The sequence below is a fragment of the Pristiophorus japonicus genome, chromosome 20, assembly GCF_044704955.1.
Source record: "Pristiophorus japonicus isolate sPriJap1 chromosome 20, sPriJap1.hap1, whole genome shotgun sequence".
Taxonomy (NCBI): Eukaryota; Metazoa; Chordata; class Chondrichthyes; family Pristiophoridae; genus Pristiophorus; species Pristiophorus japonicus.
The window spans coordinates 75,334,583-75,357,823 of NC_091996.1; the positions used below are offsets into that span (position 1 = coordinate 75,334,583).

The 23,241-nt window shown below is 49.3% G+C and overlaps 1 protein-coding gene across 1 annotated transcript; it reads left to right on the forward strand.

The window, feature by feature from the left end:
- The first annotated feature begins 18,239 nt into the window (after positions 1–18,239).
- Positions 18,240–18,899, forward strand: LOC139232774 (zinc finger protein 3-like). The gene has a single exon (XM_070863274.1). The coding sequence runs from the start codon at positions 18,240–18,242 to the stop codon at positions 18,897–18,899; it is 660 nt and encodes a 219-aa protein (XP_070719375.1).
- The last annotated feature ends 4,342 nt before the right edge of the window (positions 18,900–23,241 follow it).

Sequence of the window (23,241 nt, forward strand, 5' to 3'; positions counted from 1 at the left end):
CCAGGTGCGGCCTCACCAATACCCTGTACAGTTGCAGCAGGACCTCCCTATGAGATCCCCTCTCATCCTTCTAAACTCCCGTGAATAAAAGGCCAGTCGATCCAGTCTCACCTCATATGTCAGACCAGCCATCCCAGGAATCAGTCTGGTGAACCTTCGATGCACTCTTGCAATAGCAAGAACGTCCTTCCTCAAATTAGGAGCCAAAACTGAACACAATATTCCAGGTGAGGCCTCACCAAGGCCCTGTACAACTGCAGCAAGACCTCCCTGCTCCTATACTCAAAATCCCTAGCTATGAAGGCCAACATACTATTTGCCTTCTTCACCACCTGCTGTACCTGCATGCCAACTTTCAATGACTGATATACCATGACACACAGGTCTTGTTGCACCTCCCCTTTTCCTAATCTGCCGCCATGCAGATAATATTCTTCCTTCGTGTTTTTGCCTCCAAAGTGGATAACCTCACATTTATCCACATTATACTGCATCTGCCATGCATTTGCCCATTCACCTAACCTGTCCAAGTCACCCTGCAGCCTCTTAGTGTCCTCCTCGCAGCTCACAACGCCACCCAGTTTAGTGTCATCTGCAAATTTGGAGATATTACACTCAATTCCTTCATCTAAATCATTAATGTATATTGTAAATAGCTGGGGTCTCAGCACTGAGCCCTGCAGCACCCCACTAGTGAAGAGGACCCGTTTATCCCGACTCTCTGCTTCCTGTCTGCCAACCAGTTCTCTATCCACGTCAATACATTACACCCAATACCATGTGCTTTGATTTTGCACACCAATCTCTTGTGTGGGACCTTGTCAAAAGCCTTTTGAAAGTCCAAATACACCACATCCACTGGTTCTCCCTTGTCCACTCTACTAGTTACATCCTCAAAAAAACACAATTTCCCGCCTAATAAGGATATCCTTCAGTTCCTCCTTCTCACTAGACCCTCAGTCCCCTAGTACTTCCGGAAGGTTATTTGTGTCTTCCTTCGTGAAGACAGAACCAAAGTATTTGTTCAACTGGTCTGCCATTTATTTGTTCTCCATTATAAATTCACCTGAATCTGACTGCAAGGGACCGACGTTAGTTTTCACTAATCTTTTTCTCTTCACATATCTATAGAAGCTTTTGCAGCCAGTTTTTATGTTCCCAGCAAGTTTCCTCTCATACTCTATTTTCCTCCTCCAAATTAAACCCTTTGTCCTCCTCCGCTGAATTCTAAATTTCTCCCAGTCCTCAGCTTTGCTGCTTTTTCTAGCCAATTTATATGCCTCTTCCTTGATTTAACACTATCCTTAATTCCCCTTGTTATCCACGGTTGAGCCACCTTCCCCGTTTTAATTTACTCCAGACAGGGATGTACAATTGTTGAAGTTCATCCATGTGATCTTTAAATGTTTGCCATTGCTTATCCACCGTCAACCCTTTAAGTATCATTTGCCAGTCTATTCTAGTCAATTCACACCTCATACCATAGAAGTTACCTTTCCTTAAGTTCAGGACCCTAGTCTCTGAATTAACTGTGTCGCTTTCCATCTTAATAAGGAATTCTACCATATTATGGTCACTCTTCCCCAAGGGGCCTCGCACAACAAGACTGCTAAGTAATCCTTTCTGATTACACATCACCCAGTCTAGGATGGCCAGCCATCTAGTTGGTTCCTCGCCATATTGGTCCAGTAAACCATCCCTAATACACTCAAGGAAATCCTCCTTCATTGTATTGTCACCAGTTTGGTTAGCCCAATTTAACCCACGCCGCCCCCAGGGCCTATAACCCCCTCCCCCTGGGGTCGATAACCCTCCCCCGGGGTCAATAACCCCTACCCCGGTGTCTACAACCCATCCCCCCAGGTCTATAAACCCCTCCCCCGCGGTGTCTATAACCGTCCCCCACCATTTCCCGGTGTCCATAATCCCCCCTCATCCCCCCACCCCCCCTCGCGGGTCTGTAAATCTCCTGCAGGGTCTACATCCACCTCCCCCGCCGGTTCTATAACCCTCCCCCCCCCATGGTCCATAACCCCCTTCCCCCGGGGTTTGAACCCCCCACCCCCCTGGGTCTATAACCCTCCCCCCGGGGTCTAAAACCCCCTCCCCAGGGTTTATAAACCCCTCATCCCAGAGTCTATAACACGCTCCTCCCGTGGTCTAAAGCTCCCTCCCCCTGATGTCTATAAACCCCTCACCCCGCAGTCTATAATCCCCCCCCCCCCGTGTCTAGAACCCCCTCTCCCCTCCCCCGGGGTCTATAACCCCCTCACCCCAGAGTCTATAACCGCACCCCCCCCCATGGTCTAGAACCCCTCATCGCCCCCCCTCCCCCACTGTGTCTATAACCCCTCCCCCCCGGGTTCTATAACCCCCTCCCCCGGGTTCCAGAAGCCACTTCCTCCGGGGTCTATAACCCTCCACCCCTGGGGTCTATAATCGTCACTCCCGGGGTCTATAACCTCCCCCCCCGCTCACCCTCCCGGAGGTCTATAACCCCCGAGGTCTATAACCCACTCTCTCCGGGGTCTATAATCCCGCCCCCCTGGGTTTATAAACCCCCACCCCCCCCATGTCTATAACGCACTACCCCCACCCCCTCTCCCCGGGTCTATAACACTCCACTCCGGGGTCTATAACCCCCTCCCCACCCCGGGGCCTATAACCCCCTCCCTCCCCGGGGCCTATAACCCCCCCCCGGGGCCTATAACCCCCTCCCCTCCCGGGGCCTATAACCCCCCCCTCCCCTGGATCTATAACACCCTCACCGCGTGGTCTGTTGCCCCCTCCCCCGGGGTCTAGAACACACCGCCCTAGTGTCTATAACCTGCGCCCCCGCCCGGAGACTATAACCCGCTCTCATTGAGTCTTTATCTCTCCCCCCACACACCCCGCCCCCTCCGGGGTCAATAACCCCTCCCCCCCGGGCAACATAACCCACTCCCCGGGCTCTATAAGCTGCTTACCCTGGGGTCGATAAACCCCCCTCTCCCCAGGTATATAACTCACTACGCCCGGGGTCTATAACCCACTACCCCTGGGGTCTATAACCCACTACCCCCAGGGTCTATAACCCCCCCCCCCTCTGGGTCCTATAACCCCCACCCCCAGGGGTCCAGAACCCCCTTCCACAATCCCTTGGGAGCACTTGTACATAAGGAGGCCTCATAGGCTGGAGAGGCACTCTGGAGACCTGTAATAAAGGTCGACGGTCACACCTTACTTTGAGCTCACAGTAACTGGTCAGACTCTTTATTCAATACATAACAACTGGCGACGTGATACAGATGATCAATCTCATCGCAATGATGCAGAGAACAGTGGGCATCCTGGAGCAATTTTCGGAGGGAGATGATTGGGAAACCTTCGTGGAGCGACTCGACCAATACTTCGTGACCAACGAGCTGGAAGGAGAAGCGAACGCTGCCAAATGAAGGGCGATCCTCCTCACCGTTTGCGGGGCACCAACGTATGGCCTCATGAAAAATCTGCTTGCTCCAGCGAAACCCACAGAGAAGTCATATGATGATTTGTGCACACTGGTCCAGGAGCATCTAAACCCAAAGGAAAGCGTTCTGATGGCGAGGTACCGGTTCTACACGTACAAGAGGTCTGAAGGCCAGGAAGTGGCGGGCTATGTTGCCGAGCTAAGGCACCTTGCGCAGGACATTGCGAATTTGAAGGACACTTGGAGCACATGCTCAGGAACTTCTTTGTACTTGGCATTGGCCATGAAGTAATACTTCGCAAACTTTTGACCGTAGAGACCCCAGTCTTGAGTAAAGCCATAGTGAAAGCCCAGGCGTTCATCACCACCAGTGACAATAACAAACAAATCTCTCAGCACATAAGTGCTGCTGCAAGTACTGTGAACAAAGTAATGTTGTTTTCGAATCGTAATGTACAGGGCAGGCCTCACATGCCTGCAGCTGCACGTCCGCAGATGTCTCAGAGTCCACCATCAAGGGTGATGAATGCTAGGCCATTAACACCTTGTTGGCGCTGTGGGGGTGATCATCATTTCCATTCATGCCGCTTCAAAGGATACGTTCTCAAGGGCTGTGGAACAATGGGACATCTCCAATGTATGTGCAGGCAAGCTGCAAACCCTGCTAATCCTGCAAACCACGATGTTGCAGAGGAGGACAGATCCACGGTGGATCACGATGAACCAGAGCCTCAGACTGAGGAGGCAGAGGTATATGGGGTGCACACATTTACCACAAAGTGTCCCCCGATAATGCTGAAGGTTGAATTAATTGGACTCCCGGTGTCAATGGAGCTGGACACGGGCCAGTCCATTATGAGCAAAAAGACTTTCGATAAATTGTGGTGCAGCAAGGCCTCAAGGCCAGCCCTGACTCCCATTCAGACTTAACTGAGAATGTACACAAAGGAACTGATTCCCGTAATCGGCAGTGCTACTGTAAAGGTCTCCTACGATGGAGACCGCGGTGCACAAGCTATCACTCTGGGTGGTACCGGGTGATGGAGCTAGTTGGGGAAGATACGCTGGAACTGGGACGATGTCCAAGCACTCTCGTCCATTGATGACACTTCATGTGCCCAGGTCTTAAACAAGTTTCCCTCGCTGTTCAAACCAGGCATCGGGAAGTTCCAAGAAGGTGTTTTCCTGGCACCTGAAGTGGAGTTCCTGAGCGAAGAATCGTGGCATCAGACCCACCGATTCGAAGATGGAGGCAATCGAGAACGCACCGAGACCACAGAACGTGATGGAGCTGCGGTCGTTTCTAGGACTCCTGAATTACTTTGGTACCTTCTTACCGGGTCTTAGCACACTGTTGGAACTACTGCACTCTTTACTGCATAAAGGAGATGAATGGGTATGGGGTAAAAGCCAAGAAAATGCCTTTGTAAAAGCTAAAAAACTGTTATGCTCAAACAAATTGCTTGTTCTGTATGATCCATGTAAGCATTTGGTACTAGCATGTGATGTGTTGTCATACGGTGTCAGGTGCCTATTGCAACAAGCTAATGAATCTGGGAAATTGCAACCGGTTGCTTATGCATCCAGAAGTCTGTCTAAGGCTGAGAGGGCCTACAGCATGGTCGAAAAAGAAGCGTTAGCATGTGTTTATGGGGTAAAGAAAATGCATCAATATCTGTTTGGGCTCAAATTTGAATTGGAAACCAACAATAAGCCACTGATATCCCTCTTTTCCGAAAGTAAGGGGATAAATACAAATGCATCGGCCCGCATCCAGAGATGGACGCTCACGTTGTCCGCATACAACTACGCCATCCGCCACAGGCCAGGCACAGAAAACTGTGCCGGTGCTCTCATTAGATTGCCAGTCCACCACAGGGCTGGAGATGGTACAGCCCGCAGATTTAGTTACGGTAATGGAAGCATTCGAGAGTGAGCAATCACCTGTTACCGCCCGACAGATTAGAACCTGGACGAGCCAGGACCCCTTACTGTCCTTAGTAAACAATTGTGTGCTCCACGGGAGCTGGTCCAGTGTCCCATTAGAAATGCAGGAAGAAATAAAGCCATACCAGCGGCGTAAAGATGAAATGTCTATACAGGCAGACTGCCTTCTGTGGGGTAATCGGGTAGTGGTACCAAAAAGGGCAGGGACACTTTCATTAGTGAGCTCCACAGTCCCCACCCAGGCATTGTAATGATGAAAGCGATATCAGATCCTACGTGTGGTGGCCCGGTATCGATGCAGACTTAGAGTCCTGCGTGCACAAAAGTAACACATGTTCCTAGTTAAGCAATGTACCCAGGGAGGCGCCACTAAGTTTATGGTCTTGGCTCTCCAAACCGTGGTCTAGGGTCCACGTCAATTATGCAAGCCCGTTCTTCGGAAAAATGTTCCTGGTGACTGTAGATGCGTACTCCAAATGGATTGAATGCGAGATAATGTCGACAAGCACGTCCGCTGCCACCATTGAAAGCCTGCGGGCCATGTTTGCCATGCACGGCCTGCCTGACGTCCTTGTGAGTGACAATGGGCCGTGCTTCACCAGTGCCGAGTTCAAAGAGTTCATGACCCGTAATGGGATCAAACATGTCACATCTGCCCCGTTTAAAACAGCGTCCAATGGTCAAGCAGAGAGAGCAGTGCAAACAATCAAGCAGAGCTTGAAGAGGGTAACTGAAGGCTCACTGCAAACTCGCCTATCCCGAGTCCTGCTTAGTTACCGCACAAGACTACACTCGCTCACTGGGATTCCCCCCGCTGAACTCCCCCCGGGGTCTATAACCCACTCCACCACCCACAGTCGATAACACCCTCTCCACCCCACCCCCTTACGGGGTTCATAAACATCCCCCGGGGTCTATAACCCTCCTCCCGGGGTCTATATCCCACTCCCCCCGGGATCTATAGCCCCCTTCCCCAGGATCTATAATCCCCCGCCGGGATCTATAACCCCCTCATTCCGTGGTCTATTAACACCCCGCCCTCGGTGTCTCTCACTCCCTCTCCCCGGTGTCTATAAGCCCCTCCCCCCGGGGTCTATAACCCTCTCCCCCAGGGGTCTATAACCCATTACCCCCGGGGTCGATAACCCATGCACCCCCACTCCTGCTGTATAACCCCCCCTCCCTGGGTTCTATAACCCCCTCCCCCCGGGATCTATAACCCATTACCACTGGGGTCTATAAGCCTCTCTCACCCCGAAGTCTATAATCCCCTCCCCCCGAGATCTATAACTTAATACCACCGGGGTCTATAACCCCACTGCCCCCGGGGTCTATAACCCACACCCCCCCCTGCTGTATAACCCCCCACCCTGGATTCTATAACCCCCTCCCCGGGATTTATAACCTGCTCCCCCCGGGGTCTATAACCCTCCACACCTGGGGTCTATACACCCCCCCCCCCGCCCCGGGTCTATAACTCACTCCGCCCAAGATCTATAACCCTCGCCCCTGGGTCTATAACTCTCCCCCTCCCGCGCCCGCCTTTGGATCTATAACCCTCTCCCCGCAGGGTATATAACCCCCCACCCCCCTCACACAGGTCTATAACCCACTACCTCCTCCCCCATCCCGGGTCCAATACCCGCCACCCCACCCCCCGCCCCCCCGCCGTGTCTATAACCCTCCACCCCGAGGTCTGCAATCCACTCCCCCCGGGTATATAACCCCCACCCCCAGGGTCTATAACCCGCTCCCCCCCACGGTCTATAACCCTCTCCCCCCACGGTCTATAACCCTCTCCCCCCGCGGTCTATAACCCTCTCCGCCCCACCCCCCCCCGGGACTATAATCCCCTCCCCCGCGGTCAATAACCCACAATTCCCGGGGTCCATAACCCACGCTCCCCAAACCTGAGGTCTAGAACCCCTCTCCCCGAGGTCCAGAACCCCTCCCCCTGAGGTCCAGAACCCTCCACCCCTGGGGACTATAACCCCCTCCCCCCCACCCGGTGTCTAGATCCCCCCCCCACCTCACCGGCGTCTACAAGCCCATCCCCCCGGGGTCCAGAACCCTCCTCCCCCAAGGTCCATAATCCGCTCCCCGCAAGGTGTATAACCCGCTCCTCCCGAGGTCGAAAACCCTCCACCTCTGAGGTCTATAACCTCCTCCCCCCACCCGGTGTCTAGAACCACCCCCCCTGGGGTCTATAACCCCCCCTCCGGGGTCTATAACCCAAACCCCCGGCACTGAGACACATGGACTGTATAGTATCAGGCTGAAAAGAGGAAGTGAAACGAGACCTGGGTGTCATGGTACATCAGTCATTGAAGGTTGGCATGCAGGTACAGCAGGCAGTGAAGAAGGCAAATGGTATGTTGGCCTTCATAGCTAGGGGATTTGAGTATAGGAGCAGGGAGGTCTTACTGCAGTTGTACAGGGCCTTAGTGAGGCCTCACCTGGAATATTGTGTTCAGTTTTGGTCTCCTAATCTGAGAAAGGACGTTCTTGGTATTGAGGGAGTGCAGCGAAGGTTCACCAGACTGATTCCAGGGATGGCAGGACTGACATATGAGGAGAGACTGGATTGACTGGGCCTGTATTCACTGGAGTTTAGAAAGGATGAGAGGGGATCTCAAAGAAACTTATAAAATTCTGACGGTACTGAACAAGTTAGATGCAGGAAAAATGTTCCCGATGTTGGGGAAGTCCAGAACCAGGGGACACAGTCTAAGGATAAGGGGTAAGCCATTTAGGACTGACATGAGGAGAAACTTCTTCACTCAGAGAGTTGTTAACCTGTGGAATTCCCTACCGCAGAGAGTTGTTGATGCCAGTTCATTGGATATATTCAAGAGTAAGTTAGATATGGCCCTTATGGCTAAAGGGATCAAGGGGTATGGAGAGAAAGCAGGAAAGGGGTACGGAGGTGGATGAGTTGCATGTTCAGCCATGATCTTATTGAATGGTGGTGCAGGCTCGAAGGGCCGAATGGCCTACTCCTGCACCTATTTTCTATGTTTCTATGAAGTTTACCCGGTGTACTGGATATGTACAGGAGCAGACACTAAGACATACATGGGCCATAGTGTAACAAACAGGGAGAGGTAGAGGCAGAGTGACAGATAGAGAGAGTGAAAGACAGAAAGTCAGAGTGTGAGAGGTAGGGAGAGGCGGGTGGGGGTGGGTGGGGGGCGGGGGGGGGGGATGCTGGGAGAGAGAGAGAAAAAAAAGAGAGAAAGAGAAAGAGTGAGTGTGTTTTGGGTACTGTTGTGGGGGGGGGGGCGGAGGAATTGACTCATCAGGGGAGGGCAGCAGCAGCCAAGTCCATGGCACCGTGGGTGGCTCTGCTGCACAGGAGGGCAGGAAAATGAGTGGGAGAGTTATAGTGGGAGGGGATTCTATTGTAAGGGGAATAAACAGACATTTCTGCGGCCACAATCGAGACTCCAGGATGGTATGTTGCCTCCCTGGTGTAAGGGTCAAGGATGTCTCGGAGTGGCTGCAGGACATTTTGGAGGGGGAGGGTGAACAGCCAGTTGTCGTGGTACATATAGGTACCAATGATATAGGTAAAAAATGGGATGAGGTCCTATAAGCTGAATTTAGGGAGCTAGGATTTAAATTAAAAAGACATCAAAAAGGTAACAATCTCAGTATTGCTCCCAGTGACACATGCTAATCAGAGTAGGAATTACAGGATAGCTCAGATGAATATGTGGCTTGAGGAATGGTACAAGGGGGAGGGATTAAAATTCTTTGGGAAGGCGGGACCAGTACAAACCAGACGCTCTGCACCTGGGCAGGACCGAAACCAATTTCCTAGGGGAAATGTTTACTAGTGCTGTTGGGGAGGGGTTAACCCAATATGGCAGGGAGATGGGAACCTATGCAGGGAGACAGAGGGAAGTATAATGGGGCAGAAGCAAAAGATAGAAAGAAGAAAAGTAAAAGTGGAGGGCAGAGAAACCCAAGGCAAAAATCAAAAAGGGCCACATTATAGCAAAATTCTAAAGGTGCAAAGTATGTTAAAAAGACAAGCCTGAAGGCTCTGTGCCTCAATGCGAGGAGTATTCGTAATAAGGTGGATGAATTAACTGCGCAGACAGCAATTAACGAATATGATATAATTAGCATCATGGAGACATGGCTCCAGGATGACCAAGGCTGGGAACTCAACATACCCCAGGGTATTTAACATTCAGGAAGGATAGACAGAAAGGAAAAGGAGGTGGGGTAGCGTTGCTGGTTAAAGAGGAAATTAACGCAATAGTAAGGAAGGACATTAGTTTGGATGATGTGGAATCTGTATGGGTGGAGCTGCGGAATACCAAAGGGCAGAAAACGCTAGTGGGAGTTGTGTACAGATCACCAAACAGTAGTAGTGAGGTTGGGGTCAGCATCAAACAACAAATTAGGGATGCGTGCAATAAAAGGTACAGTAGTTATCATGGGCAACTTTAATCTACATATAGATTGGGCTAACCAAACTGGTAGCAATACGGTGGAGAAGGATTTCCTGGAGTGTATTAGGGATGGTTTTTTAGACCAATAGGTCGAGGAACCAACTAGAGAGCTGGCCATCCTAGACTGGGTGATGTGTAATGAGAAAGGACTAATTAGCAATCTTGTTGTGCGAGGTTCCTTGGGGAAGAGTGACCATAATATGGAAGAATTCTTTATTAAGATGGAGAGTGACACAGTTAATTCAGAGACTAGGGTCCTGAACTTAAGAAAAGGTAACTTCCATGGTATGAGACGTGAATTGGCTGGAATAGACTGGCAAATGATGCTTAAAGGGTTGACGGTGGATAGGCAATGGCAAACATTTAAAGATCACATGGATGAACATCAACAATTGTACATGCCTGCCTAGAGTAAAAATAAAACGGGGAAGATGGCTCAAATGTGGCTAACAAGGGAAATTAAGGATAGTGCTAAATCCAAGGAAGAGGCATATAAATTGGCCAGAAAAAGCAGCAAATCTGAGGACTGGGAGAAATTTAGAATCCAGCCGAGGAGGACAAAGTATTTAATTAGGAGGGGGAAAAAGAGAGTATGTGAGGAAGCTTGCTGGGAACATACAAACTGACTGCAAAAGCTTCTAGAGATATGTGAAGAGAAAAAGATTAGTGAAGATAAATGTAGGTCCCTTGCAGTCAAATTCAGGTGAATTTATAATGGGGAACAAAGAAATGACAGACTAGTTGAACAAATACTTTGGTTCTGTCTTCACGAAGGAAGACACAAATAACCTTCCGGAAATATAGGATACCGAGGGTCTAGTGAGAAGGAGGAACTGAAGGAAATTCTTATTCGGTGGGAAATTGTGTTAGGGAAATTTATGGGATTGAAGGCTGATGAATCCCCGGAGCCTGATAGTCTGCATCCCAGAGTACTTAAGGAAGTGGCCCAAGAAATAGTGGATGCATTGGTGATCATTTTCCAACAGTCTATCGACTCTGGATCAGTTCCTATGGACTGGAGGGTAGCTAATGCAACCCCACTTTTTAAAAAAAGGAGAGAGAGAAAACAGGCAATTATAGGCTGGTTAACTTGACATCAGTAGTGGGGAAAATGTTGGAATCAATTATTAAAGACGTAAAAGCAGCGCATTTAGAAAGCAGTGACAAGATCGGTCCAAGTCAGCATGGATTTAAGAAAGGGAAATCATGCTTGACAAATCTTCTAGAATTTTTTGAGGATGTAACTAGTAGAGTGGACAAGGGAGAACCAGTGGATGTGGTGTATTTGGACTTTCAAAAGGCTTTTGACAAGGCCCCGCACAAGAGATTGGTGTGCAAAATTAAAGCACATGGTATTGGGGTAATATACTGATGTGGATAGAGAACTGGTTGGCAGACAGGAACCAGAGAGTCGGGATTAATGGGTACTTTTCAGAATGGCAGGCAGTGACTAGTGGGGTGCTGCAGGGCTCAGTGCTGGGACCCCAGCTATTTACAATATACATCAATGATTTAGATGAAGGAATTGAATGTAATATCTCCAAGTTTGCAGCTGACACTAAGCTGGGTTGTGGTGTGAGCTGTGAGGAGGATGCTAAGAGGCTGCAGGGTGACTTGGACAGGTTAGGTGAGTGGGCAAATGCAATATAATGTGGATAAATGTGAGGTTACCCACTTTGGTGGCAAAAACACGAAGGCAGAATATTATCTGAATGGCAGCAGATTAGGAAAAGGGAAGGTGCAACGAGATCTGGGTGTCATGGTTCATCAGTCACTGAAAGTGGGCACGCAGGTACAGCAGTCGTTGAAGGTGGCAAATGGCATGTTGGCCTTCATAGCTCGGGGATTTGAGTATCGGAGCAGGAAGGTCTAACTGCAATTGTACAAGACCTTGGTGAGGCCTTACCTGGAATATTGTGGCCATCAAAATGGAGGAGGTCAGCGACGCAGATCAGCGCCAGGCGGTGTTCTTCACGGTTTGCGGTCCAAAAATGTATGGTCTGATAAAGAATCTACTCCTGCCTGTGAGTCCAACAGAGAAGACGTATGAAGAATTGTGTACACTGGTACAGGAGCACCTTAAGCCAGACGAAGGCATCATCATCTCGAGATACAGATTTTACACGCACGTTCGCTCAGAGGGCCAGAATGTGGCAGAATTCATTGCCGACCTGAGACATCTAGCGGGACCGTGTAAGTTTGAGGCTGCGTTGGCAGACATGCTGCGGAACTTCTTTGTAATCGGCATCAACCACGAGGTGGTCATGCGTAAACTACTGGCAGTGGAGAAGTTGGACTTGAACAGGGCCATCACGATCGCTCAGTCATGCATGACGACGGATAGAAGTCTAAAGCAGATATCAGTAAAAAATCGAAACTCGTCAAGTACTGTAAATACGATTGATTCGGCGTTCGGTAGAGCGGCACATGGCAGGGCCCACCCAACTAGGTACGCAAAACCTGTAGCTGCCCAAAGTCCACCAGTGGGAATGCATCTGATTTCTGAGTGTTGACGTTGTGGTGGAAATCACGGCCGATTTAAGCAATATAGTTGCAAAGGCTGTCTGAGAGTGGGGCACCTCCAGCGCAAGTGTCTGCAGATGAGCAAGCGTGCTGCGACACACCACGTGGAGGATGAGAGTCAGACTAGCGCGGATACGGATACGGAATCCGAGATACCAGAGGAGGAAGTGTATGGACTGTACTCATTCCTGACTAAGAGCAAGACGATAATGATCAACGTGAAATTTAATGGGGTGCCAGTATTGATGGAACTGGACACGGGGGCGAGTCAATTAATAATGAGCCAGAGGGCATTCGACAAGCTGTGGGATACTAAGGCTGTGAGGTCCCGGCTGAGTCCAGTCAATGCCAAGTTGCGCACGTACACCAAAGAACTCAATGATGGTGATTAATTGTGGCACTGCCAAAGTGTCGTATGATGGTGAGGTTCACAAGTTACCACTATGGATTGTCCCAGGCAATGGCCCAATGCTGCTTGGCAGGAACTGGCTTGAAAAAAATCAGATGCAATTGGAACGACATAAAGGCATTGTCGTCGAAGAAAGATACATGTGCCCAAGTACAGAGCAAGTTCCCCTCGCTGTTCGAACCAGGCATCGGCACCTTCACGGGAGCCAAGGTGCAGATCCACATAGACTCAGATGCAAGACCTGTCCATCATAAAGCTCGGGCAGTTCCGTATATGATGAGGGAGAAGGTCCAAATGGAACTGGACAGACTCCAGCTTGAAGGGATCATATCACTGGTTGAATTTAATGAATGGGCCAGCCCCATTGTTCCTTTGCTGAAAAGTGATGGCACAGTCAGAATCTGTGGAGACCACAAGGCTACGATCAACAGGGTTCGAAACAGGATCAGTACCCGTTACCGAAGGCTGATGACTTGTTTGCAATGCTAGCCGGGGGAAAGTCATTCACCAAACTGGACTTGATGTACACAGGAACTGGTCGAGACATCGAAGAGGCTGACGTGCATTAACATGCATAAAGGACTGTTTATTTATACCAGGTGCCCCTTTGGAATTCGCTTGGCTGCAGCAATATTTCAGAGGAACATGGAGAGTCTACTGAAGTCCGTTCCCAGAACCGTTGTGTTCCAAGATGACATCCTGATCACAGGTCGTGTCTCCGAGTAACATCTGAACAACCTGGAAGGGGTTCTACCTCGTCTGGACAAAGTGGAACTCAGACTGAAACGCTCGAAGTTGAATTCTTGGGGAGGAAAATTGCTGCCGATGGCATCAGGCCCATGGACGCGAAAACCAAGGCCATCAAGAATGCACCCAAGCCGCAGAATGTGATGGAGCTGCATTAGTTTCTGGGTCTACTCAACTACTTTGGTAACTTCCTACCTAAATTGAGCACCTTATTAGAACCACTGCACATGCTGCTAAGAAAAAGCGACAACTGGGTGTGGGGTGTGTCTCAAGACAGAGCTTTTGAGAAAGCCACTAATCTGCTTTGCTCTAACAAGCTGCTGGTACATTATGACTCATGTAAACGTTTAGTATTGGCCTGTGATGCTTCGTCATATGGAATTGGTTGCATACTCCAACAAGCTAATGAGTCGGGTAAACTTCAACCAGTCGCGTATGCTTCAAAAAGTTTGTCTAAAGCGGAAAGAGCCTGCAGCATGGTAGAGAAAGAAGTACTAGCCTGTGTGTATGGGGTTAAAAAGATGCATCAGTACCTGTTTGGTCTTCGGTTTGAACTGGAAACAGATCACAAGTCGCTCATTTCACTGTTCTCTGAAAACAAAGGTATCAATACCAATACTTCATCCCACATCCAGAGATGGGCGCTGACATTATCCGCTTATGATTATGTCATTTGCCATAGACCTGGCACTGAGAATTGTGCTGATGCTTTGAGCTGTCTGCTGTTGCCCACACCGGAGGTGGAAACGTCACAATCGGTGGACCTATTGTTAGTTATGGATTCTTTTGAGAGCGAAGGAACCCCTGTCACAGCTCAACAAGTTAAGATCTGGACCAGCCAGGACCCGATTTTATTGGTGGTGAAGAATTGCATCTTCAAAAGGTCTGCCATACCCAAGCAAATGTGCAAGGAGACCAAATCTTACATTCATCGCAAAGACAAACTGTCTATTCAGTCGGATTGTATACTATGGGGCATTCGTGTTGTTATGCCCAAGAAAGGGAGAGAGAAATTTGTACGTGAGCTACATAGCACACATCCCAGCATTGTAATGATGAAAGCCATCGCCAGGTCTCACGTATGGTGGCCGGGAATTGACACCGAGCTGGAATCATGTGTGAATCAGTGCAAAACTTGCATACAACTCAGCAAAGCACCAGTGGAATCGCCACGGAGTCTGTGGTCCCGGCCATCCAAACCATGGTCCAGGATCCACATCGACTTTGCAGGTCCCTTCCTGGGGAAAATGTTTTTAGTTGTGGTGGATGCATATTCGGTGGATGGAGTGTATAATCATGTCATCCAGCACATCCACAGCTACCATTGAGAATCTCAGTGTCACGTTCGCGACACATGGTCTGCCTGACATCGTTGTTATCGACAACGGATCGTGCTTCACCAGTCAGGAGTTTCAAGAGTTCATAAAACTCAATGGCATCAAACATGTAAGGTCAGCACCGTTCAAACCTGCATCCAATGGGCAAGCAGAATGTGCTGTCCAAATCATAAAGCAGAGTATGAAGCGAGTAACCTACCTGTCATGCATACTGCTTCGTTACGCTGCTCCTTCTGCTCCACAGCCTGCTCCAATGCTGTGCAGGTTCCCGGCCTGCGAGCTCCATCGAAGCAGGGCGGGGAGCAGAAGGAGCAGCATGGTGGCATACCACTCCATGGAGCAGCATGTGCTGGAGCAGGAGAGCAACGACAGCGAATAGGGGCGTCACCAAGGTCCAGGTCGGTGATTGGAGCGTGGGCAGGTACTGAAGGAGCGGCGAGGTTGTGGCGAAGGAGCGGCGAGAGATGGTAGAGGGATGTGATCGGGGCCCAGGAGAGGCGCGAGTTTGAGGCCCAGAAGAGCCGAGGGCCCAGGGGCAGCACGGGCCAGCCCACACTGCGATATGTGTGCGCACTAGGTCCGTGCAGCAGAGCAGGTCTCCAGTCGTCTTGGTTAATCCTTGCCACTGGACCAAGACCTAGATCTGTCAAGCCCGTGTGGTGGCTGGTATGCAACGATCACCACACATTAAAAAAACCACACACAGGCGTCTTCCATCCTTCAACATGTAGTTCGGACCTGGAATTTTAGGCCCATCATTGAAACACCTGTGAACTTTTTGACGTGGAAGCAAGTCATCCTCGATTCGAGGGATTGCTTATGATGATGATGATGATTAGTTACAGGACAAGACCACACATGCTTACCGGGGTCTCGCCTGCTGAACTAATGATGAAGAGAGGTCTGAAGACCAAGCTATCTCTTGTATACCCTGACTTGAATAATCATTTGAATATAGAAGACAAAGTCAGCAAGGGTATCGTGATCACGCAGCTGTGTCACGCGATATTTCTGTAAATGATCCTGTACATGTTCTGAATTATGGTCAGGGTCCCAAGTGGATCGCTGGTACTGTCATGACCAAGGAGAGCAACAGAGTATTTATTGTCAAGCTCAAAAATGGGCAAACATGCAGGAAACATATGGATCAGACAAAGCTGCGGCACACAGATGAACCGGAACAGTCAGAGGAAGAGACAATCGACGACCAACCAACCGACCCCCAGTCAGCAGAGGACTCAGTGATCATCAGTGAATCGGGACTTTCAATCACTGACATGTTCAATGAAAATGGACTTTCAATCCCTAACATGGCCATTGCCACTCCCACCAGGTCAGCCACCCAGCCACCCGTCACAACAGACTCTGAACACTTACCCAAGGCTGGAGATGAACTGAGACGGTCAAACCAGGAGCGTAAAACACCGGACCGTCTCAATATGTAAAAGACTATGTTAATATCTCAGAGGGGGGCATTGTCATGTATGTACTTTTGGAATCACTAGCCACTAGATGGCGTCACTGTTGGAGGCCATTGGGCTGCACGCATGTGTGTTCAGCCCAAGTATAAAATGCCAGCCATTTTATACATTAGTCACTTTGGGCCTTAATAAAGCAGAGCCAAGGTAATACCTCTTGGACTTATGCAGTACTCAGTGTAACAGTTATTGCAGACACAACAGTTATAGAACCCGGGGGGAGGGCGTTGTAGAACCTAGGGGGGATGGAAATAGACTTTGGGGAGGTAGTGGGTTATAGACTCCAGGGGGGAGGGTTATAGACCTCAGGGGGAAGGTTGAGGGTTATAGATCCCGGGGAGCGGGTTATAGACCCCGGGGAAAGGTGGGGGGTGGGGGGGTGGGAGGGTTATAGACCCCGGGGGATGGGGGGGGAAGGGGGTTACAGACCCCCAGGGAGGGGGAGCTGGAGGGGGGTTACAGACCCCCAGGGGGGAGGGGAGCGGGTTATAAACGCAGTGAGCGTGAGCCACCGGCCCGTTTCCCCCAGACCAGGAGGGAAGTCCTGGAGCGTCTGTAACTGAAGGACAAATGAGTCAGTATTTGGGGGCTTGGTTTGTGGAACAAATCTATCGGTGATTGTAATGAGACTCTTCCCGTGTCCTAGCTGCTGGGAATGCTGGCTGTGAAGGGCCGGACTGTGAGGGGGCTGCCCCCGCGGTGTGTCACTGATCTCCCACATTGATGTGTTTGTGCGGTGTGTGTGTTTGATGCAGTGCCCGAGGCCCTCACTGTAACACTCTCACATCTCCCACCTACAGTGTAATCTCCGTGCTGTCTGCTTCCTGTCCAATGTGCCCCTGATCCCAGGTTGTCCTCTTACACCCACTGGGAACACAGGCACAAATCAGGGACGCAATGAACAGCTTCAGACATGTGCAATGAATGACATGCTCAGCATCTGCCCAACATTTCAGCATCTCCCCTTTTAAATCGTTTTTCAAAATTTCTCCCCTCCTGAAATCTTTGATTCAGGCTGGGGTCCGATCCCCCATGGAAATGAGGATTCGTTCAAATTCCCAGAGGGTTCACACATGTAGATTGCGCATACAAATCACACTGCACAGCAACTGGTGAGTGTAGAACTGAACACACCCAGAGTCAGCACCTTCAGGGGAGGGAGAGGGAGGGGAACCAGTGAGTGTAGAACTGAATCCAGCCAGAGTCAGCACCTTCAGGGGAGGGGAACCAGTGAGTGTAGAACTGAACCCAGCCAGAGTCAGCACCTTCAGGGGAGGGGAACCAGTGAGTGTAGAACTGAACCCAGCCAGAGTCAGCCCTTTCAGGGGAGGGGAACCAGTGAGTGTAGAACTGAACCCAGCCAGAGTCAGCCCTTTCAGGGGAGGGGAACCAGTGAGTGTAGAACTGAACCCAGCCAGAGTCAGCACCTTCAGGGGAGGGAAAAAAGTCGACTGACAGGAAATATGTTGGAGATGGTACAATGGGTTTAGATTTCTGCACAGGGAGGAGGGAGTGTGTGTGGGACGGAGATTCACAGCTTTGGGGAATAAAAGAGGAAAGAATGTTCCATAGTAACTAGAATTGTCTGTTTCGAATTTCGATCCTGTACTTAGAGATGACTTTTGTAAACTCCCTTTACAGGTATCAGAAGGGAAGGATTTGGAGTTGGGAAAGTTAAACCAAACATCACGTCAAGTTCCAACAGTCACTCCATTCATCAGGACCTGAATATCATCGGCCTTTGAATGTGGCAGGAGAAATATTTGTCTGAATCTTTTCACAGCCTGAACAAACATCGCACCATTCACAGCGGGGAGAAACCATACACGTGTTGTGTGTGTGGACGAGGCTTCAACTGATCATCCAACCTGGAGAGACACCCGCACCATGGAGAAACCGTGGAAATGTGGAGACTGTGGGAAGGGATTCAATTACCCGTCTGAGCTGGAAATGCATCGCCGTACTCACACAGGGGAGAGGCCGTTCACCTGCTCCGTGTGTGGGAAGGGATTCACTCAGTCATCCTACCTGCTGACACACCAGCGAGTTCACACTGGAGCAAAACCGTTGGAATCCCTTCCCACATTCAATGCATGCAGTCAGTCATCGCACCTCCTGAGGCACCATTGTATTCACACAAAGCAGAGATCTTTTAAATGTTCTGACTGTGATAAGAAATATAAAAGCAAAATTGATCTGAAGCACCACCAACGCATTCACACAGGGGAGAGGCCGTTCACCTGCTCAGTGTGTGGGAAGGGATTCACTCAGTCCTCCGCCCTGCTGAGACACCAGCGAGTTCACACTGGGGAGAGGCCGTTCACCTGCTCTGTGTGTGGGAAGGGATTCACTCGGTCATCCTACCTTCTGTCGCACCAGCGAGTTCACACTGGGGAGAGGCCGTTCACCTGCTCAGTGTGTGGGAAGGGATTCACTCAGTCATCCGCCCTGCTGAGACACCAGCGAGTCCACACTGGGGAGAGGCCGTTCACCTGCTCAGTGTGTGGGAAGGGCTTCACTCAGTCCTCCGCCCTGCTGAGACACTAGCGAGTCCACCAGTGACTGCGGGGGTTGGATTCTGCTGTTAATCCCATCCAGGACTGAACCGTGTTCACTCTGAGGGAGCAGCATCAACCTCTATACATGACTTTCTTGGACCTCACAAAGGCCTTCGACTCTGTCAACCATGAGGGATTATGGACTGTCCTTCTCAAATTCTGCTGTCCTCAAAAATTCGTCACCATCCTCCACCTGTTTCACGATGACATGCAAGCCGTGACCCTTGCCAACGGATCCACCACACACCCAATACAAGTGCAGACCGGGGTCAAGCAAGGCTGTGTCATTGCACCAACGAGTTCTCAATCTTCCTCGCTGCAATGCTTCCTCTCACCCTTAAAAAGCTCCCCGCTGGAGTGGAGTTAACCTACAGGACAAGTGGGAAATTGTTCAATCTCCAACGCCTCCAGTCCAGATCCAAGGTTGTTCCAACCTCTGTCATTGAATTACAATATGCAGATGACGTTTGTGTTTGTGTACACTCGGAGGCTGAACTTCCAACCATTGTTGACACCTTCATTGAAGTGTCCGAGTGTCTGGGCCTCACATTGAACATCAGTAAGACAAAGGTCCTCTACCAACCAGCCCCCGCCACACAATACTGCTCCCCGTTTATCAAGATCCACGATGAGACCTTGGACAATGTGGACCACTTCCCATACCTTGGGAGCCTACTATCAGCAAGGGCAGACATTGATGATGAAGTCCAACTCTACCTTCAGTGTGCCTGAGGAAAAGAGTGTTCGAAGATCAGGATCTCATACCTGGCACCAAGCTCATGGTCTACAGAGCAGGAGTGATACCCACCCTCCTATGTGCTTCAGAGACATGGACTATGTACAGCAGGCACCTCAAAGCACTGGAGAAGTACCACCAATGCTGCCTCCACAAGATCCTGCAAATTCATTGGAAGGATAGGCACACCAACGTCAGTGTTTCCTCTCAGGCCAACATCCCCAGCATCGAGGCATTGATCATACTCAACCAGCTCCGGTGGACGGGCCATATTGTCCGCATGCCTGATGCAAGACTCCCGAAACAAGCATTCTACTTCGAGTTACATCACGGCTGGTGAGCCCCAGGAGGGCAGAGGAAATGTGTCAAGGACACCAGCAAAGCCTCCTTGAAAAAGTGCAACATCTCCACCGACGCCTGGGAACCCCTGGCCCAAGATCGCTCAAAGTGGAGGAGAAGCATCTGGGAAACATAGTAAATAGGTGCAGGTGTAGGCCATTCAGCCCTTCGAGCCTGCACCGCCATTCACTATGATCATGGCTGATCATGCAACTTCAGTACCCCATTCCTGCTTTCCCTCCATACCCCCTGATCCCTTTAGCCGTAAGGGCCACATCTAACCCCCTTTTGAATATATCTAATGAACTGGCCTCAACAACTTTCTGTGGTAGAGAATTCCACAGGTTCACAATTGTCTGAGTGAAGAAGTTTCTCCTCATCTCGGTCCTAAATGACTTACCTCTTATCCTTAGACTGTGACCCCCTGGATCTGGACTTCCCAAACATTGGGAACCTTCTTCCTGCATCAAACCTATCCAAACGCGTCAGAATATTATATGTTTCTATGAGATCCCCTCTCATTCTTCTAAATTCCAGTGAATATAAGCCTAATCGATCCAGTCTTTCTTCATATGTCAGTCCTGCCATCCCGGGAATCAGCCTGGTGAACCTTCGCTGTACTCCCTCAATAGCAAGAATGTCCTTCCTCAGATTAGGAGACCAAAACTGGACACAATATTCAAGGCGTGGCCTCACTAAGGCCCTGTACAACTGCAATAAGACCTCCCTGCTCCTATACTAAAATCCTCTCGCTATGAAGGTCAACATGCCAATGGCCTTCTTCACCGCCTGCTGTACCTGCATGCCAACTTTCAATGACTGATGCACCATGACACCCAGGTCTCGTTGCACCTCCCCTTTTCCTAATCTATCACCATTCAGATAATATTCTGCCTTCTGTTTTTGCCACCAAAGTGGATAACCTCACATTACTCACACAGTTAAGGGGATCAAGGGGTATGGAGAGAAAACAGGAAAGGGTTACTGAGGGAATGATCAGCCATGATCTTATTGAATGGTGGTGCAGGCTCGACGGGCTGAATCACCTACTCCTGCACCTATTTTCTATGTTTCTATGTTATCTACATTATACTGCATCTGCCATGCATTTGCCCACTCACCTAACCTATCTAAGTCAATCTGAAGCCTCTTAGCATTCTCCTCACAGCTCACACTGCCACCCAGCTTAGTGTCATCTGCAAACTTGGATATATTACATTCGATTCCTTCGTCTAAATCATTAATGTATATTGTAAATAGCTGGGGTCCCAGCACAGAACCTTGCGGTACCCACGAGTCACTGCCTGCCATTCTAAAAAAGACCAGTTTATTCCTACTCTTTCCTTCCTGTCTGCCAACCAGTTCTCTATCCACGTCAATACATTACCCCCAATACAATGTGTTTTGATTTTGCACATTGATCTCTTGTGCGGGACCTTGTCAAAAGCCTTTTGAAAGTCCAAATACACCACATCCACTTGTTCGCCTTTGTCCACTCTACTAGTTACATCCTCAAAATATTCTAGAAGATTTGTCAAGCATGATTTCCCTTTCATAAATCCATGCCGACTTGGACTGATCCTGTCACTGTTTTCCAAATGAGCTGCTTTTACATCTTTAATAATTGGTTCCAACATTTTCCCCACTACCGATGTCAGGCTAACCAGTCTATAATTCCCTGTTTCTCTCTCCCTCCTTTTTTAAAAAGTGGGGTTACATTAGCTACCCTCCAATCCATAGGAACTGATCCAGAGTCTATAGAATGTTGGAAAATGACCACCAATGCATCCATTATTTCTAGGGCCACTTCCTTAAGTACTCTAGGATGCAGACTATCAGACCCTGGGGCTTTATCGGCTTTCAATCCCATCAATTTCCCTAACACAATTTCCTGACGAATAAGGCTTTCCCTCAGTTCCTCCTTCTCCCTGGACCCTCAATCCCCTAGTATTTCCGGAAGGTTATTTGTCTTCCTTAGTGAAGGCAGAACCAAAGTATTTTTTCAATTTGGTCTGCCATTTCTTTGTTCCCCATTATAAATTCACCTGAATCTGACTGCAAGGGACCTACATTTGTCTTCACTAATATTTTTCTCTTCACATATCTATAGAAGCTTTTGCAGTCAGTTTTTATGTTCCCTGCAAGCTTACTCTCATACTCTACTTCCCCCTCTTAATTAAACCCTTAGACCTTCTCTGCTGAATTCTAAATTTCTCCCAGTCCTCGGGTTTGCTGCTTTTTCTGGGCAATATATATGTCTCTTCCTTGGATTTAACACTATCCCTAATTTCCCTCGTTAGTCACGGTCGAGCCACCTTCCCCATTTTATTTTTACACCAGACAGGAATGCACAATTGTTGACGTTCAGCCATTTGATCTTTAAATGTCTGCCATTGCCTATCCACCGTCAACCCTTTAAGTATCATTCGCCAATCTATCCTAGCTAATTCACGTCTCATTCCATCGAAGTTATCTTTCTTTGAGTTCAGGACCCTAGTCTCTGAATTAACTGTGTCACGCTCCATCTTAAATGATGAATTCTACCATATGATGGTCACTCTTCCCCAAGGGGCCTCGCACAACAGGATTGCTAATTAATCCTCTCTCATTACACAAGACCCAGTCTAGGATGGCCAGCTCTCTAGTTGGTTCCTCGACATATTGGTCCAGAAAACCATCCCTTTTATACTCCAGGAAATCTTCCTCCACCGTATTGCTACCAGTTTGGTTAGCCCAATCTGTATGTAAATTAAAGTCACCTATGATAACTGCCGTACCTTTATTGCATGCATCCCTAATTTCCTGTTTGATGCCATCCACAACCACACTACTACTGTTTGGTGGTCTGTACACAACTCCCACGAACGTTTTCTGCCCTTTGGTGTTCCGCAGCTCTACCCATACAGATTCCACATCATCCAAGCTAATGTCCTTCCTTACTATTGCATTAATCTCCTCTTTAACCAGTAACGCTACCCCACCTCCTTTTCCTTTCTGTCTGACCTTCCTGAATATTGAATACCCCTGGGGGATGTTGAGTTCCCAGCCTTGGTCACCCTGGAGCCATGTCTCCATAATCTCAATTACATCACTTACTTAACAGCTATCTGCGCAGTTAATTCATCCACCTTATTACGAATGCTCCTCGCACTGAGACTCAGAGCCTTCAGGCTTGTTTTTTTAACACTCTTTGTCCTTTTCGAATTATGTTGTAATGTGGCCCTTTTTGATTTCTCTGCCCTCCACTTTTACTTCT